The sequence below is a fragment of the Perissodus microlepis genome, chromosome 11 (genome assembly GCF_051167445.1).
Source record: "Perissodus microlepis isolate ML-2025 ecotype Zambia chromosome 11, ASM5116744v1, whole genome shotgun sequence".
Taxonomy (NCBI): Eukaryota; Metazoa; Chordata; class Actinopteri; order Cichliformes; family Cichlidae; genus Perissodus; species Perissodus microlepis.
Genome location: NC_140471.1, coordinates 29,027,012 through 29,046,215, shown reverse-complemented (window position 1 = coordinate 29,046,215; position 19,204 = coordinate 29,027,012). Strand labels below are relative to the sequence as shown.

The window sequence follows — 19,204 nt, the reverse complement described above, 5'->3', positions numbered from 1 at the left end:
AAACTTCGTGTGCAAATGTTCTTCCTCTGCAAATCTATGCTTAAAGTACGATGCTAAATAAAGTGCTAGATAAGGTGCTCCTAAAGTGCTATACAAATTATAATATAAATAATAGTAAGGGAGTCCTCTTCCTTACACTGCTCTTTGTGGATTTGCACAATGGAATTAAAGAAGATGTAAGCATGTGTTTCATTAGCTGTCCTCTACACTTTCAGTATACTTTTATACTAGACGTTATACTAGATGGTATAAAGTTTGTATGAATCTAAGCAATATGAGCTTCAATTCATATTGATCACTCTGCTACACTTTATGTAATCTGTCTCTGACCAGGAACAACACAACTGCTGTGCACCAGTCCAACACGCTCTTCCTTGCTTTAAATCCACCACAGCACGGCAAACGAACCTGTTTATCCTACACTGACCTTCAGTAAACTTTACACCTTCAGGTTATCAAAGTCCTCCCTGAGCAGATTTTAACTTTTAATATAACCTACTTTCTTCCTCTCCTGTCTTTCTTTGTCTTTTTCCATCTCTAAGTAAAGTTACCTTTCTTTCTTTTCTCTCCCTGTGAAATACACCAGCTGGACCTTTAGCTTGCAGGCAGTGTGAGACAAACAGACTGTGTGTTTGCTGATATTTGTTGAGCTGATATAAACGTTACATTTGGAATTACCTACGCCTTAAAAAAAGTTACTGCCTTAATGCTCACTCCTCTTCTGTAGCTATCTAGGTGCCAAAGTACTGCGACCACAGTTTATGGACATCTGTACTCATTCCTGTGTTGCACCAAAAAAAAGAGGCCACCAACAAACTTCAACCCCTGACCATAGCACTACAAATTATGCACAACTTGCATGGTTTTGCATCTTAAATCTCTTTTTACGCGACAACCAATGTTCCCTCTAAGCTGAGCGCATGAGCAATCGCGCACTGCTGACAGGTCTCCCCACACAGAAAACCTGGAATTGGAATTAAAGTAAATACATGTATTTATTTTATTTAGCTGATTTTCTGTGCGCGGAGACTGTGTCAGCAGTGCACGATTGCTCACACGCTCAGCTTAGAGGGAACAGTGGCGACAACCCCTGGTGACTGATACACTATTAGGATTGCCTTTCCTGTGTTACTGCTTATATCAACTCCCCTCAAATACCTTATACCTAAAGTAACAAATATTTGTGTGAAAATGTGGGGAGTAACCCAAAAAAAAAAATATAAAAAACCCTCAAGTATATACATGTGAAAAATGTTCTTTAAGTGCAATAAAGAAGTATTTGTACTTCATTACGTCCCACCTCTTTACTGATGCTGGCTATTATCATTACTATTACTATTATTATGATCACTGTCATACAGATTATAATGTTATATTTATTACAGATTTCAAAAACATGTATAACAAGGAAATGTAACAATTATGATTCATTATTAGCCCAGTATAAGAAAGTAATTGGATAAGACAGTCAGCTTCAACATTACAATGCTGTTTACACATTATATTATCATAACGTATCATCACTATTGTCTCCGCCCAGAAGGTTATGTTTTCATAGCGTTTGCGTGTGTGTAATTATGTCTGTAAACACAATAGCTCGAAAAGTTTTCAATGTTGAAAAAACTTTGCAATGATGTAGAGTGGGATCATATTAACAAACCATTAAAATTTGGCTTACATCCACCAAGGTCTTCTAGGTCAATTTAATGATTTAGTGGTTGAAAATTGACCACAAAAAACACCCCAAAACTTAAAACTTAGAAACTGTTTGCAATCTGAGAGTTTCTTTTAACTAATATTATTGGTTTGCTGGTCTGGAGCATTTAGGTGTGTATTAATACAAGGCCACAATCTTCCCAAAAGTTAACATTCAAGAAAATCCACCCCAACGTCAAACATGCTGAGAGAAATTACAAAAAACCCAAGCGCTACATCTCAGAGTCTATAGGTGCCAGTTAGCATGTTAAATGTGAAAATTCTTGACAGTACAATTAGAAAATGACTAAACAAGTAAATCTTGTTTGGATAATCTGAACAAACCACAAGTCTGTTCAGATGAAATCTATGCATCTGAAAACCAAACACAGCATATCAGCAGAAACACATCATACCAAGTGGTGGAGGGGTGAAGTTTGAGCTTGTTTTTCAGCAGCAGGACCTGGGCATCTTGCAGTCATTGAGCAAACCATGAACGCCTTTGTATACCAAAGTATTCTAGACTCAGATGTGAAGCCATCTGTCCAACAGCTAAAGCTTTTGGTAAATGGAATGGATTTTTTTTCCCCCATCAGAATGGTGGAAAAAGAAAAGAATCAAGGTGCTGAGATGCTGACTGAACCTGACTGAAATGCTGTGGTAGGACCTCGAGAGAGCTGTGTAAATACGAATGCCTGTAAACCACAATGAACTAAAACAACTCTGTAAAGAAAAGTGGGCTCAAATTCCTCCACAACAAAGTGAGACACTGATAAAACCATACAACAAATGATTACATTAAGGTATTGCTGCTAAATGTGGTTATACAAGCTACTGAATCATGAGTGGTCTTAGTTTTACACAGGACTGCATAGAATCCTATGAAAATTTTCTGTTTCACACAAGTATAGACTCATAAATACTGTAGTTAATTTTTTGTCAACACTGTTACAATTTAAACAGTGTTTTAATTATGCACCATAATTAAAACTAATGAGTAACCCATTGTACCCACAGGTAGAAGGGGGCTCTTGCACAAAAAGTTGATAAATATGAATTTCACTGAAATATTTTTTCACCACGTGAACACACATGCTAACTTAATTTCTGACAAACAGAAATTTCTCAGGAAACATCAACTATACTGTATTTAAATACAACCACGAGGACAAACACTGTTCTCCTGCCACTCTGCCTTTCACTGGTCTCAGCTCTCAACTCAACAACACCTGTTGAGCTGAATCATGATTGTTTAGTGTTTCCACTGAATAAATTAATATAAAATATAGAAATCTAGAATATTAACTACAAAACTTAATTTGTGAGATTTTTCCCTCAGGTTTTTTGCAAGTGCTACTACCTGTTTACCTTTGGATGGCATTATGACTTAGGTTTAACACCATAGCTGGTTGTACTAGGAATGATAATAATGCTATGTAGACAGCTACTTAAAACTATATTTCTGATGATATATGAAGATTCTAAATATCACGTTACTTTGGATCTCTGACCCATTCTTCATGATCAAATAAGGTCAAACTTCCATAAAATGCCTTTTTTATTTTAAACTATGCTTAAAATTCTCCTACCTACATTTAACATTCGCCTTTCGTTCAAGGTGACTCGAAAATGAAATAACTTCTTAACGTACAAATTACAACAACAAAGAAAACAAAAAGAATATGTACAAAAAATACTATTCCCTTAAAATTAAATACTGCCTGGAGAGGAAGCTGCCTTTCCGGAGGGTTGTGCTCTCAAAGTGCTTGTTGTTTTGCAACTGTTTTGTGTATTTACAGCCATTTTGTGTCTACTTATGGTTATTTAATGTCTCTCTGTTGTTCTTGTAAGACTCTTTTGAGCCCTTTGTAGTTGTTGTACATCTCTTCTGTGATTTTTAGGAGTCTCCGTAGTAGTTGACTGTGTATTGGCAGCTGTTTTATGCCTCTCAGTGATCTTTTTGATCCACTTTGGTGTTGTTTTACATATCTATATTCTCATATTATCTCTTTGTCTCTGTAACTTTTTTGTAGTTGCTTTTTATCTATTTATGAGGTTTATATTAGCATTTTTTTTTATATTTGTGCCCATTTGTGTTTACTGGTGGCATTCTTAATTCTTTGGCTCTTTGTGAGTATTTGTCTTTTCTTGTTTTTGTTTTCTTACACCATTTTATTGTTGTTAGGAATCTCTGTAGTGGCTTGGTGCCTTTTTTGTCACAGTTTTATTTTCTCGTTACTGGTTGGTAATCTCAAGTTATTTTATTTACTTTCTTATAACTGCTGCTCTGCTATTGTTTCGTGAAGTAATTATAACTGTTGTAGTTAAAAGTTGGAATTAAGACAGAACAGCAGCAGCTTTTCAGCACTTCTTTTTGACAGCAGATGCACGTGGTCCTCTGTTTACATTCTGCAGAAGGAGCACGCGGCTGCAGCTGCTCGCCTTCTCATTGGCTCTACGTCATGGAGCTCCCTCCCACAGGCGGGACTCGGATGCGGAAGGAGTTTCGATGCCGCGTAAAAAAGCGAAAATAACTCCACGGATTGAAATAATTACCACCAATATCTACTGCTAGTATACTCAAGGGTGTCTACGGAATCGTTAAAGTTTAACCGGAATGTACAGAAAGTGGTGTTTACTGCATAATTCATACTTCAGCTCGGTGTCCCTTAGAAATGAACGGAGGCTCCAGACAAACTGGAGGCACAACCGGTTTACCTCCGTCCTGAGCCTGTCAATAAGCTGTTTTATCGCGGTCGAAGTTATAATAACCCGATTAGAACCGTCCAGTTTAGCCGGTTTGTACAAATCTCAATTCGTATTTAAACGTTTAGCGCGTTTCTGTGAACCGGGAACGCGCATGCGCACTGGCAGGAGGCAGGCAGATGCGGATATAAGGATTGGCGCCGGCGCCACAGCTGATGTACTCATTCATTCTTCACTAAGGAGGTAAGAGCACCGACTCGGAGACTTCAGCTATATGAATATCTATAGTTTAATATTTTATGCCTCGAAGCTGCTTAACCTTTCCTGCGGTTTTCATCTTAAGTTTCGTATTTAAGTCGTCGTTATTGGCGCAAAAATGATTCAAATGCGGACTAAAGCGGGGACTGCTTTCTTGTGTTCTTGTTGTTTACTTGTTTTTTAACTGCCCGGGCATTGTTTCCACCTCTGATGTAGTCTGTTCTACTTTAGTTGGCTCTTGCATGTTGTGCCAGATGTGTATTTAGAGAGAATTTGGCCTTTTGGTGGAGATTCTGTTAAAATACTGAGGCATGTAGCTTTAAAACTTTGTACAAAATGACGTCCTCACGTTGTCTTTGTCATTTGTGCACGTTTCCTTAAACCAAGCATTTATTAATGTGTTTGCATGCAAAAGCTGTAGATGCCCAGTTTAAGTACACATCGGGGTTAGCTGGTTATTGCTGACCTAGTTAGGAGTTACCGAGCTAAGTTTGCTAATTACAGTAGCTCCCCTCTGTATCTTTGGCCTGAGGTCGGTCTCAGTTTCTCCGACTTTGTAGCGCTTAAAAAATCCTCTTGTTGACAAACGTGCTTCATAAGGGTTTGTTTTAGGTGCCCAGGTGGCTTTAAATTATATATCGTTTATGTTAAGCGGTCCTTTTGGCTATTTTAACCCGGCAGGCTTGGAGCAGTTTCGGGGAGGTAGGGCTCAAATCCTCCCGCTTCTACGCTGCGGAAATTGGCGCGTCTTTGAGTTTCAACCCCAAATTAAAGTTAGTATTTTGTCGATTTCACTCATTCTAAATACACCAAAGATGTTTGGAGATGTATATTGTGACGCTGAAAGTGGTAAATTTGATATTAATTGCGGGATTTTTCCGCTTTTTTTGTTCAAAATCGAGGGAAAAACCAGCCCCCCTCTTTTCTGGCTGCAGATACCACACTAGCTTACAGGTCCTGCCTGGCTGCTTTGGCTCTGTAATTATCACGTTTTTAATCAGTTTTACCTTTTTACTCTGAAATGAGACACTTGGTAGTCCTTATATGCAGTCTGTCGGCATTGTTAATTCCCCGTTCTCGGTTTTTATCGAATCTTCGTGGCTCCTAAAATGGTGGCCACAAGCTAACACTGCATATGTTATTATAAGCTAACCATCACTTGTAAGCAGGTTAGAAGTAATCCTACAAAGGGATGTCTTATTATATCTGAGGTCGTTGAGCGTATTAGGATCCAGCTGTGGATCATTCACTTTTAAACGGGTTTTTTGGTTGTATATGATCCTATAGCATTAAACCAGATGCCTAGTTGCATTGGGGGGGCATTTGCTTCAGAAAGGGCCCACTTAACTCTTGAAAGTTTCCACGAGAATTTGAATTATTTGTCTTTTTTTTTTTTTTTTTTTTAAATATCTCTGTTCAGTGTTAATATTGAATTTAATATAATCTCTCCTTTTCTTCTTTACAGCGGAGCCATACAATACAGTCAGCACCATGTCCAGGCGCAGGTGAGCACCTCTTGGTGATTGTTCTGAAACTGGGGGCCCGGAGGTGAAGTGGAGCCACTACCCTACAGCAAAGCTATTAAGCACATTTCTAAATATGCATAAACTGGTCCTCAGAGATCAAACTCCAGATGTTTATACATCAGGAGACTTTAATGACACCATTGTTCAAATTAAGCAGAGATGAGTGACTGGAGGTGAAAATTAATAGATGTTTGTATAGTTAGATTGGATCACATTGTCTGTTCACTGTTGCTTTTAATGTTTTGATTGCTGAAAGGCATAGTCTGTTGTAAATGTGATTAGGTTTTAGAACCTACAGTGATGTCATACATTTTTGTACTTGTCACCAGTTCACAATCACATGTAGTAAGATAAGGAAGATGGCCAGTCACTCAAATGTAAAAGCTTTAAATCCATCAAGCTGTTATCACCCCTTTCTTTAAATGGGTGAAACTCCTAATACAGTTGCCTTGCTGATTGCTTTTGTCTCCAGTCACTGTGGCCCAGTCATTCATGATTTCCATCAATACTGGTGTTTAAGTTGATCACCAATATTTTATTTTTTTTTTAAAGCTGGCTCGAATTGCAGATTAATTCGATTAATATTTCAGCGAGCAAGAGGCAGATTCTTATTTGACCATTCTTATTTAATTTTAATTTCAGTGATCGCATCACGCTTCAAGCCAGAGATCCAAACAGCCCCGTCACACCAGTCGTCACAATCACGCTGAGGAAAAGAAAGACTGAGGTTTGTTTCTGTTACTAGCTGCAATCCTGTGTTTCAGTTTATCAGTGTTTGTCTCAGCTTTGTCCTGTTTTTAGCTCAAAGACACATGTTTTTGTCTTTCTTGTTTAGTGTTCTAAGAAGAAACTACAGCCCGCTGCCAAGAAACAAAGCTATGAAATACAAGTTAGTACTGCCCAAATGATATTGATGCTTAATGACTGTATGTTTGTTACTGATAAGAGCTCAGCCCAGTGTGTCTGTGTTGTTACTTGTTTATCTGTCTGACTATCCTGTGTGTGTCAGCCCAGCTTTTTTTTTTTTTTTAAGGAAATTAATTTAATTTCCACCATATACTACATAGTAAAGCTTTATAGTAAATGGTCTCTGTATTTATAGATAGACTGGGTGCCTGTAGTCAACAATGGGCTTTGTTTGAATTGTTTCCTTTTTATTTAATTAAAATATTTTATTTAACCATTTTCTCTCATGACTTGATACATGGTCTTAAGTGACTTATTTCTGGCAGATTTGTATCTGGATAAGATCATATTAAAGGAGTAGGTGAAAAGGTTTCAGTAGTAAATTTCCAGTCGTACCCATGCAATACCTTTTATTCAACAGCAGGTGTCGCTGTTTAGCATGATATGAAACTGAACTTCACAGTGGTGGTGTAAGGTAGAGTCCTGCTGTAAAGACATGTGACACACACACACAGATGACACTTAGTATGTAGGCAGTGTCAAAAATGACAGAGAAATGCAGCCACCGATTCCACAGAAAATCATACATTTTGCAAATTTAACATTGTGACTAGGTGAAGTCACAATGTTGAGTAACTTTGATTTGTTCAGAGTAATGGGATGTGCCAGATTAATCCCTTTTAGTATGTTAATACATCTGCTTGCCCAACAGTCAGGTCTGGGAGTTTCCGTCTCCTCTTTTAAATTCAAGTTTTATTCTTTCTTTCCAGAAGTGTTGGTCAGAGGATGGAGCGTCTCCATGCATTCTCATAGAAACTCCCCACAAAGAGCTAAAACCAGCAAACCCGTCCAACTTCAAACAATACACATTCAAGAACCTCTTCATCAAGGCTTCGCCCATTCCTCATCTCAGGTAAGTGTAGCTTTTACACCTCAATAGGGAGGTCGTAGCGCAACACTTAATACTCCACAGCGCTATTGTTGTTGGAGATGTTGCTCCACCCCACCTGGTATTTAGGGTTCAAGGCCCTCAATTACAGTCAAAGTCACTTTGCAAGTAAAAATCAAGTTTCAGATTTATCCTGTTACTTGCTTTGTCTGCAGAACTCGTTAATTCACCTCTCGGATTTTGTCCAGTCTGTAGTCAGTTGTTAGCATCACTGTTGCATGTACTTATTGACCAGCATAAATGGTTAAAACTTGCCGTTTCTCTTCCAGTTGGGCTAGTTCGGACGATGTGTGGATCAAAATGCTTAACAAGGAGCTGAAGTACGTTCATGACAAGAGCTACCTGCAGCGGCATCCTAAACTGCAGCCCAAGATGAGGGCAATTCTCCTGGACTGGCTGCTTGAGGTGAGCATGAAAATCTTTAATGTCCAGAAATTCGACTGTTCTGGTTTTGGACAAAGACTCAGCCTTTATGTCCGATTGCCTCGGCAGGTGAGTGAGGTGTACAGCCTTCACAGACAGACTGCGTACCTTGCCCAGGACTACTTTGACCGCTTCATGCTCACTCAGGAGAATATCAACAAAGACTACCTGCAACTCATCGGCATCACGGCGCTCTTCATTGCCTCCAAGATAGAGGTGAGTGTCTTCATTCTTATAGAGTCAGATATTTCTGATAGTTAAACCTCTGTTTGTGCTGATGACGTTTAATCTCAATAACCAACTTTGCTCCTTGTTTCTCATCAGGAAATCTACCCTCCTAAAACCTACGAGTTTGCCTATGTCACGGACGGTGCCTGCGACCAGTGGGACATCCAGCGCACAGAGCTTCACATATTAAAGGTACACAAACTCATCTACTTCACACTTTCTAATCTAATCTTGTAATATTGAGTGGTAGCAATCAAAGTTTCTGTGTTGACCTCCGTGTTGCTGTCCCATAGGCGTTAGACTGGAACCTGTGTCCTGAGACCCCCATCTCCTGGTTGAAGCTGTACACTCAGGTTGAAGCCCAGAAAAATGGAGTGAACTTCCTGGAGCCGCAGTTCTCCCAGGAAACCTACATCCAGATCACACAGGTACTTTCAACGGCTGCTACATTTATTTAAATCTTTTTCTGTTTATCCTTGTTTATTCATCTGTTTGAATTTAAAAAAAAAAAAAAAAAAAAAAAAAAATGATGCAAACACTTTCTGATTCAGTATTATACTGATCTTTGACCTGCATGTTGCAGCTGTTGGACTTGTGTATGATGGACATCACCGCGCTCGACTATAACTACAGCGTTCTTGCTGCAGCTGCCTTCTGCCACTTTTCCACCTTTGACGTTGTTCATAAAGTCTCAGGTGAGTTTCCCCATTCACATCATCAGATTTAATTTCTATTTTTTTTTTTTTTTGGCTCTATTTGTTGGTGGGATTCTTTGTTTTATAACTTCACTCACAATCATTAACTCGTTTTGGTCTCAGGTCTCACATGGGATAGTGTGTCTCAGTGTTATCAGTGGATGACTCCCTTCATGGAAACACTGCGATCTGAACCCAAACCTCAGCTCAAGAACTTCCCAAAAGTCAGAGCAGATGACAGACACAATATCCAGACACACGTGGCCTATCTGGACCTACTGGTAAGAAAAAGTAGACAGAAAACTCAGAATCTGAAATGCAAGATTAGTATCACTGTAAAGTAATACACAATTTTGAATGTTTTTAAAAGGGTTAGAAAGTGTAGTTAAATATCTATATAGCCGCCTCCTTGTAAGGGCTTAGAGCAATGCATGCAAAGTCTATATAATTGAAAGAGTTGTTAATTCTTTGGCTCAAATTTCACATATTTGTACAGAACCGGTGCAGGACTCGAGCCCAGAAAGGGGAGAAAGAATATAACTGAGGCCACTTAAATTGTTTTACCACAGTGTAACACTTATTGTTATTGTCGCTGGAAAAATAAGGCACCAATACCAGGCTTTTACCTGGTAAAAATGGTACTCTGGTTTTTAAAAACTTGCCTGATCATTCAGGGTCTACTGGGTATAAACTGGCAAATTGGATCATTAGGGAATCTGCTTAATCCGGCTACATGTGTTCATCCATCAATGACATGAAAGCTTTGAAATTTGATTTTATGACTGACTGGACAGTAGGGCTGCACAATTAATCGTTAGAAAATCACGATCTCAATTCATACTTATGTGCGATCTCATTTCCAAATGACAACGATTTAAAAAAACAAACAAAAACAAACAAAAAACGATTGCACCGCATTTTGATCTGGGACATAATCTGCATGAAAACAAGCGCTCACTCTTCCTGCTCAACAAATGACAAGGGTGGAGCCTTATACTACGTGATACAGAAGCTGGCTGCTAAAATTGGCAGGGGAAAAAACAACGGAGAGCACGTGAGAGATGACGAGAAAGTGACAGGAGAAAATCCGTCCCGGTCAACCACCCAACCATCAATAACGGGAAACTTATACAGCGCTTCCCTATACCCGTCAAACTCCCACAGGCACAAAGAAATTACGGAGGCTATCACTTATCGCCTGGCTGAAGATATGGCTCCCATCAACACTTTGCAAAACGAGGGATTTAGGGAAATGATCAACACCCTAGACAAACGCTACACAGTGCCGTCCCGCAACTATTTTTCTATTGTTGCACTACCTGCTCTATACACGCAGTGTCGAGCAACGGTGGAGACGGAATTTCAAGCAGTACAACATTTTGCGGCAAAGACAAAATATGAGACATTTGTTGTTTTTATGTTCAGTCTCAACTGTTACGAAGTTGATGTGCAATAAATATTTATATTGGAAAAGAAAATCGTGAGAGAATCGTGATCTCAATTCTAAGCAAAAAAAAATCGTGATTCTCGTTTTATGCAAAATCGTGCAGCCCTACTGGACAGATTTTTGTTTTTTGTCCTTTTTTTGTTAACCTCCTAAGACCTGAACTCTTCCACGGCATGCATTTTTAATTTCTTTGATATTTGGTCACATTGTTTTTACATTGATCGGGCCCCAAAGAATTACCAGATTTTTTTTTTATTTATTTTTTTAACCTGATTTTTGTTTATAAGAAAAATGTTGATAGAACAGTAGCAGTATAATGTCCTCGTAAGTGGATATCAGGCCCTTGTAGAGCAAAATTGAGTATTTTGGTCTAAATAACCCAAAATGTGATGTCCACATATGTGGATGCCAGGTCCTAGGAGGTTAAAGTATATGATAAAGTGATTTTAATTACTAACATGGAACTGTTTCTTCCTGCAGAGAAAAGCTCAGGAGTGTCAGATCTCCGAGAGTAACGCCGGTCAGCTATCGCCTGTTGCCGCGGGACCGATTCTGACACCACCCAGCAGCACAGAGAAGCCACCCAATCCCTGACCAGGACAAACCCAGAGAGACGTGCTACCTCTCCTTAGTCCGATAGGAGCCACTCGCTGAATGATGCACAATTTTGGGCAAACTGACCTCATGTAGCTTTGTGTGTGCGTGTGTTGTTGGGTCTGTTTGCGTGGTGTGTTTTTTTTTTTTTTTTTTTTTAAATTTTATTTTTTTAACACTAAGATCAGACTTTTAGTAGCCATGCCGATGAATTGACAACGTTCAGCTGTGAAAAATTGGGATTTGTCCCTGTTGACAAGCCTGCCAACAGTATTGTGGTTAAAGGTGACGAAGGCTAAGATCAGCGTGTTCACGTTTCCATTCAGGTCTGACTCCTTTGATATGGTCAGAGAATGCAGCTCACAGGCTACCTAACTTTTTAAGTTTTTTTTTTTTTTTTTTTTTAAATATGTTTAATACATATACAATTAGCAAATGTTGGTCTGAATCAGCAGCAGCTACTTCAAAACTGATTTTAGCTTGACCAAGCCCACAGATGTGCAGTGCAGCAGCTGTCGTGGCTTTTCTTTTTCCTTAGACTGGTTTTGGTCTGAAAAAGAACCAATCATTTCATATCTGGGAGTTTCACTGGTGCTATTCTAAGTGATGCCTGCTTTTGAATGGTGCTTCTGTCCATCTTCTCAGGAAGATGGACAGACTCATTTCCTGGTGTGTGTGTGTGTGTGTGTGTGTGTGTGTGTGTGTGTGTGTGGTTGTGTTGTGTTTTTTTTTTTTTTTAAATCTTAATTACATTGAAAGGAACCTTTGCTCTGAAGAGCTGGATTTTGAAATTTAGTGTGATTAATGTCCCCATTTCATTTTGAATCTCAATGTGCAGACCTGCTGTAAATTGGCAAGGTGGCGAACTGCTTGATAATGAACTACACAATGAGTTTCATAGCTTCGTGGGTCAAAGGAACAATCTCCTGATTTGCTCACACCTAAGTGTTTTCATGCTCGTGACCTGTTGGTGGCTTCCCCCCCCCCATATTATATAAACTGTTGCAGCCTTGTTGCAGACTCTTGTTACATTCCTGTGAAACTTGATGATTGTGCAAATTTTTTTTTTTTTTTAATTTTAAGTGCTTGTATTTATTGAGCCTTAATATGTAATAGAAAAAATGTTAATATGTAAATTCTTTCAGTGATTGAGCTCAGTTTGATCACAGCCAAAGGCAAAAGCTATTTATGATTTTGCTGACGCCTGTTGAATTACAGTTCTTTATAATATGTTGTACACTAGCCTGTCATTAGTGCCTTTTTATGAAAATATTAACTGTATTGATACATTAGGCTGAAGCAAGCCCAAAGGCTTAGATCGAGTAAACCTGTGACTGGAAATCTCTGCAGTGAACCTTCCACCATGTAAACTGTACATAGAAGTCAAAACGATGAATGTTTCTTTAAAGCATAAAGCAATTCTGAAATGTGATATTTTTTTTTTTTTTTTTTTTTTTTTTTTTTTCCTCTTCCTTCTTTATTGGAATGTTTTAAATAAAGAGATGTGACGAAGCAAGTCTGTTTAGTTTAGATGAAAGTTACCAAGACTTTGTTGGGAGGGCATTATTTATTTTTGCATGTAATGTGTTCATTTACATGCAACGTCACACTAAAAACATTACTGCTAATAGGCCAGAGGGAGGTTAGGTTAGGTGCTATGCTTTCTGTATTGTGTCTGGGTTTCATATTTATGTTTTAGATCATCTTAAATAATAACTCAGAAGGAAAAATATACATTGTGCATAACCTCATGTTTATTGTGGCTTCTATTATACACAGGGTTGTTGCTTTGAGAAACAAAACCCATCCATGTGACTAATATATTTTAAATTTGGCATACCCTATTGGAATATCTTCATTAAAATTGTGATAACCCTGGAAAAAGTAGAACAAAAAAAACCCAATGTGGGTTTAAAATATTCAATTTCACAAATACTCTATCCATTTATTTTCCTTTATAATGAATATATGCATGCACACTGGAAAGCTGTCTATATATTTACATGTTCAGAAGGCTGTTGTAGTCAGCTACAGCTAAACTAAAAGTAAGTTTGAAATGATATTCCAGTTTAGTGAAATACTGTTAAGTTAAAATGATCATATACTTAAGACAAAAATGAAATAAATTTATACAGGGAAGATATGAAAAGTATTTGGGAGCATTTTAATTGATCAGAGTCACTAACTCATTTGGTTGCAAAGACATTTTAGGTTAGTGCCTTAGTTTGCGGTCTTAAGTGGTCTTAAGTCATTACAGTTTGAGATTTTTTTCCTCTTTCTTTCAGTCCTAAAGGGTTGAGGACACTATATTTATATGCAGCAGCTTGTGTTATTAGAGGCCAGCTGGGCTGTTTGTGGGCTTTTAGCTTTTAACCATCTTTACAACATCTTTGTTAAGAATGATTGTGATTCAGGGGTGAAATAAAAGCTGTGAAACACTTCTAATGTTTCACAAACCTAACAGGGAATGTGAGGCTCTGACTGGGACATCCAACACCTTTCATGGGTGGTACAAACAACAGAGAATCATCTGCTCAGTACTGTTATATCCTTATGGTAAAATACCTTTAGGACCAATTATTCATGCAGCTTTTTTTTTTTTGTCTTTTCCATCTACTGAAATGCTACAGTGAGCCATCTTTGCCTCAAATAAGCATTTCTTTGAATGAACTATAATTCTAATGTAAAGTGCAATAAAACTGCTCTGTTAGTTTTCACACTTAAGTGATGCAGGAGCATTTGTGGTAGGCAGCGGGTGTCAGTTCAGCGTGACGTTTGTTCGCAAAGCAACCTGAGAGAAAATAAAGTCTTACTTCATAGCACTCAAGTGCTAATAAGAGAGAGACAAAGAGAAGTGTTGAGTATCTATACTTAAGGATTTCATGAGTCATAAAATAAACCTGAAAACATATCGACAAGCCTCACACATATAACCTGTGACTTCCTGAGTGATTACTCATAAATAGAGCTAAAACAATTAAGTCAAAGGAAATCAACTTTTAATTACTTTAGTTAAATAGCTTTATCAAACACTTACATTAGCATGTGCATATTGTCATCTTTTTCTCCTCTTCATCTGCTTCCTGCATTACTACTACATCTCCACCCTCATTTTTACCTCATCCTATTCCACCTCACCGTAGGCCTCATCTCCTGCATCAAAGTCAGAGCTCTAACACAAGATGTGCATAAATGGCTAAACAGCAGCAACAGCTGGTTATAAGCTAACATCCCAGCTAATGTAAGGCTCAAGTGTCAGATAAACAATTTGATTACATTCTCACATCATATAGTAATTTATTCATACAATGTCCAACAATATTAGATCCACATCTAAGAAAGTTTCACTAACAGCGGTAAAAACAGCATTCTTACCAACAGAAAAGCTCAGGATATCCTCAAAATTTTCCTCATTATAGCTTTTATCAGACAGAAGTGAACTTCACTGGCTCATCGACTCCTATCGGACTCCTTTCTCAAAGTTTTACAGCCTCCTCCAGAGCAAATACACGTGGACACACACTGACAGCTGAGGTAAACGGCAGACTGATAACCTACACTCACCACTCACTGCATGTGAACAGTGGCCAGAATTTGAGGTGGTCATCAAAATATAAAATGCCACCAAATGTTTAACTGACACAAATCCATTTTGTAATCCTGATTTATTGCTAATTGTTATTGTTAAAATACAGTATATGCAAAAATGATTTTTATATACAAAAAGTAGAAACGCTGTTGTGGTGTAGTCTAAATTTAATGTTTTTGATCTCTCGACTGACTAAAATGTTTGTCCTACAGTAGTTAGGTTCATAAACTTGAATTGAAAGGGGTACTAAATTCACTAACATTGAGCAGTGAGATTTTACACGCTGTAACTTTAACTAACCTAAAGCCTGCAGTGTGGGCCTTTTACACATACACTGACATCTGTTACATTTATGTCCTTCCTGATTGTTTTCAGATGACAGCACCCCAGGTAAACCCGTTATAGATGGCTTACCAGAGCCAATAAGGTGAACAACTAGTGCGGAGAAAGCCATAGCATCTTGTGGAGCCTTTGTTGGATTAACCTAATTTGGAAACGTTACCTGTCTTTAATCTATCCTAAAGAAGTCAGAACTACAGCCATGGTTTTAGTTGCCTAAACATGTTCTTACAGTTGACCCCTAGGCTTTTTTTCCAACCCTTGCTCTCCCACTTGAATGTTGAAAGTAGGTAAAGTTGTGCCAAAACCCCTGTGATGTTTAAGCTAAACTGGACATCATGTTAAACCTAAACTAATCTAACCTAACAACCTCATTGTCTTCATCCTAGAATCTAGTGATCCTGGTGTTAGGAATACACATGAACCCCTGTGCTGATGTGTGTGTTAGACATAGACTATAGTGGCAGACAGGGGCCCCTCATGTGTGTGCACCTCCCCTAGAGTGAGTGCATTGTGTGGGCCTGGGAAAGCGTGGCTTTAACCTCCTCACACACAAACTAACCCCAACACACACACAGTGCTCAGCTTAACTTAAACATGAGAGAAAATTATCAATTCTATTGCCACCATCACTCAAAAAGAAGGAAATTCACAGATACTGAGGTAAAACAAACTTAAACTCAGCTGAAAGACAGAAAAATCCTAAAAAGTTGCGTCAGTGGCAAGAGCCGAAGGCTGACAAAGGAGGAAAGAAATGAGAGAAAAACACAAATGCATGGTCAGTTTTGTTGTTTTTCTAAAATTAAGGAAATTATTGATTAAGACCAAACATATAAATGTATTCATACCTGGATAAGTTATAAAGATAGGCGTCGGACATGATGGGTTAGAGGTGTTTCTCTGTAAAGGAAAGTACTTGTAGATTAGCCAAAAATAAGCTTGTGTTTCCCAAATCATAAACTGAAGTTTATGATTTTGTAACGTTATGTCGACTTAAATTGTTGGATGAGGAGGAAGCAGACTGAGAACCTCTTGTTATAGAGGTCCAAGGCAATGCATGCTTCTGCACCACACAGTGTGTGTGAGACAGCCCTTATAGATACCTAACATAGATACTTACTCTCTAACCCTGACATTTGTTATTTTTCTCAATCTTGCAATTATTTCTCAATTTATTGAAAGTGATCAGTTAAAAGATCCCGTTAAAAGATAATTCATTCTTAAGATATAATAAATCCAAATGTATGGTTGCACAAGGAAACAATGAGCACCTCCAGACAAAACATGAGGTCTCAAGATGTCTAAAATATCTTCACTCTCATTGGTTCACAGAGCAGCTGCTGCATCAGAGCACGATAACCTCTTTCCATTGTTTGTAACAATGCATATGCTTCATGTCACTCAATATCAGCTCTATATGTGTGTCAGACGGGGGCATTAGAGGGAGGGGGAAGGGTCTGAGGCTTTTTTCCCCCCTAAAAATTATGACAGTTTTTAAAGATTTTTAAATACATGCATTTAAAACACAAAGATAAAGAATCGTGAAGTCTCATCTCAGCAGGAAGACCAGTGGTTTGGTTATTGTAAAGGAACCAAAGCCGAGTGCTGTTAAATCATGGAGTGAACAAAAATTCAAGCTTAGCTGAGAGAATTCCCTCTGAAAACTGACAAACTGACAAAAAAAACCTCTGAAAATGGAAAAACTACAGATCTGATGTGGTGATGCAAATTGGGACGATCGTGGCTCAAGAGTTGGCAGTTCGTCTTATAATCAGAAGGTTGCCGGTTAGAGCCCCAGCTCAGACAGTCTCGATCGGTGCAAGTGTCCTTGGGCAAGATACTTCACCTGTTGCCTACTGGTGGTGGTCAGAGGGCCCGGTGGCAGCCTCGCTTCTGTCAGTGCGCCCCAGGGCAGCTGTGGCTACAATGTAGCTTGCCATCACCAGTGTGTGAACACGTGTGTGGATTACTGAATGTAGTGTAAAGCGCTTTGGGGTCCATAGGGACTAAGTAAAGCACTATACAAATACAGGCCATTTACCATTAAAGAAAGCTGGATTTTGCAGGATCATTTGTGGTGGAAAGGTTTTCCACCTAAACGATTAGTTTAATTGTTGTGCTGATTTCATTTCAGTTTTGCTCCTTTTTCCATGCTTTTAAAGTACTTCTCATTTTACAGTCAAACATGTTATTAGGTACATGTAACTAGTACTGGGTTGGAGCCACTTTTGCCTAAATTCTTCAATGCAAAGATTCAATGGGGTGCTGGAAACATTCCTCAGAGGTTTTGGTCTATACTGACATGATAGCATCAAAGAGTTGCTGGAGATTTATCAGCTGCGTGTCCACAATACAAGTCTCCCATTCCAACACATCCCTGAGGTCCATCCATTTTCTTCCACTTATCCAATTAAGGGTTACGGGGAGTGGGTGTGGGGTGGGTGAAGTCTATCCTAGCTAGAATACAACAAGAGGCAGGGTACACCCTGGACAGGTCACCAATCTGACACAGGTCTAACATAAACAGACAGACAGCCATTAACACTCACATCACCAGTTAACCTAACCCCACTAACTGAATGTCTTTGAAGGAAGCTGGAGTCCCCGGAGAGAACCCACGCAAACACGGGAGAACATGCAAGCTCCTCACAGAAAGGCCCCGGCCAGATGGCGGTAACTCTGGAGGCCATTTGAGTACAGTGAATTCATTGTCATGTTCAAGAAACCAGCTTGATGATCTGAGCTTTGTGACATGGAAGTTGCCATCAGAACATAGCTACATGTGGTCGCCTTGATCGTGGCTACTTGCTTAAATGCACTGAGTTGCTGCCATGTGATTAACTGATTAGCTGTTTGTGTTAACGGGCAGTTGAGCAGGTGTACTTAACAGAGTGAGTAGTGACGCTGTAAAATGACACAAATGCATCTTTATTCCCTGTGATTACACACATTCTCGAACAAAACCAAAATGTTTTAGTGTTCGGGCTCTCCTATCCCTGCTCTTTGCTAACAGTCTATATATATTAAATAAATGTCAATTATGGTGCTTTTGTGAATATTTAAAAACCAAAAAAATGAAAATCGAACAAAAAAAACCTTGAGGTCTACTTAAACTCTTGTCTACTTTTATGCTTTCAAGGCTTCTTGCTCTTGGTAAAAGCAAGGGAAAACTGAAAAGAGCAACTTTTTAAAATGAGCATTTTAGAAATATTTTGATTTGGTTTTAAAAGATAAATCAATAAAATAAAAAAAAATAAAAAAAAGATGATCACACAAAAAAAAAGCCCTATGCAGTGTTACCTATTACCACGTGGTGGCAGCATTGCGCCATATGTGTAAATGGAAACTTACTGTGATCTCTCTTTCTATGTGTACAGTTAGGTTTTTGAGCTTTATACATTGAAAACGTAAAACACGATCTCCCACTATGTGTGTACAAAGGTCTGGTCAGCTCTTACAGGAAAACACACCGAGTCCCACTCTAAGTAACAAATGCTGGGAATACTGGGCAACGTGTAACTATGATTCATAAAACAAATCTTTGAATCATTGTGAGCCATTTCTGAAGTACTATCATGCCAGTGCAGCAATGACAGTATATGATTTTTAATGTATGAATGTTTTTCTGTGATTAATTTTAAGAGTAAATGCAACAAACCACCACTTTCTAAAGCTGAATCCAAATCTCTCAGAAAGATACATGGACAGCTTCAAGGATTTTTTTAAATGTCCTTTTATCCTTTATACTAGCTTTCTTATTTTATTTAGTTATTTTTCAACTTGTTCTCTTACCAGAGCGTTAGAGAGGGGGGAGAGAGAGAGTGTAAAACCACTGAACAAAAACACCAA

General features: G+C 38.5%; 1 protein-coding gene across 2 annotated transcripts; it reads left to right on the top strand.

Moving 5' to 3' along the window:
- Nucleotides 1-4,597: 4,597 nt before the first annotated feature.
- ccne2 (cyclin E2) lies at nucleotides 4,598-12,143 on the top strand. Of its 2 annotated transcripts, none has more exons than XM_084944931.1 (12): nucleotides 4,598-4,644; nucleotides 6,125-6,164; nucleotides 6,828-6,912; nucleotides 7,021-7,074; nucleotides 7,862-8,004; nucleotides 8,310-8,445; nucleotides 8,533-8,679; nucleotides 8,788-8,883; nucleotides 8,985-9,119; nucleotides 9,275-9,386; nucleotides 9,510-9,667; nucleotides 11,314-12,143. In XM_084944931.1, exons 2-12 carry the CDS (start codon nucleotides 6,151-6,153, stop codon nucleotides 11,425-11,427), a joined length of 1,194 nt encoding a protein of 397 aa, XP_084801057.1. In that variant the 5' UTR covers nucleotides 4,598-4,644; nucleotides 6,125-6,150; the 3' UTR covers nucleotides 11,428-12,143. The 2 variants fall into 2 exon arrangements, with proteins under 2 accessions (XP_084801057.1, XP_084801058.1); XM_084944932.1 differs by lacking the exon at nucleotides 4,598-4,644 and adding an exon at nucleotides 4,714-5,432.
- Nucleotides 12,144-19,204: the final 7,061 nt, after the last annotated feature.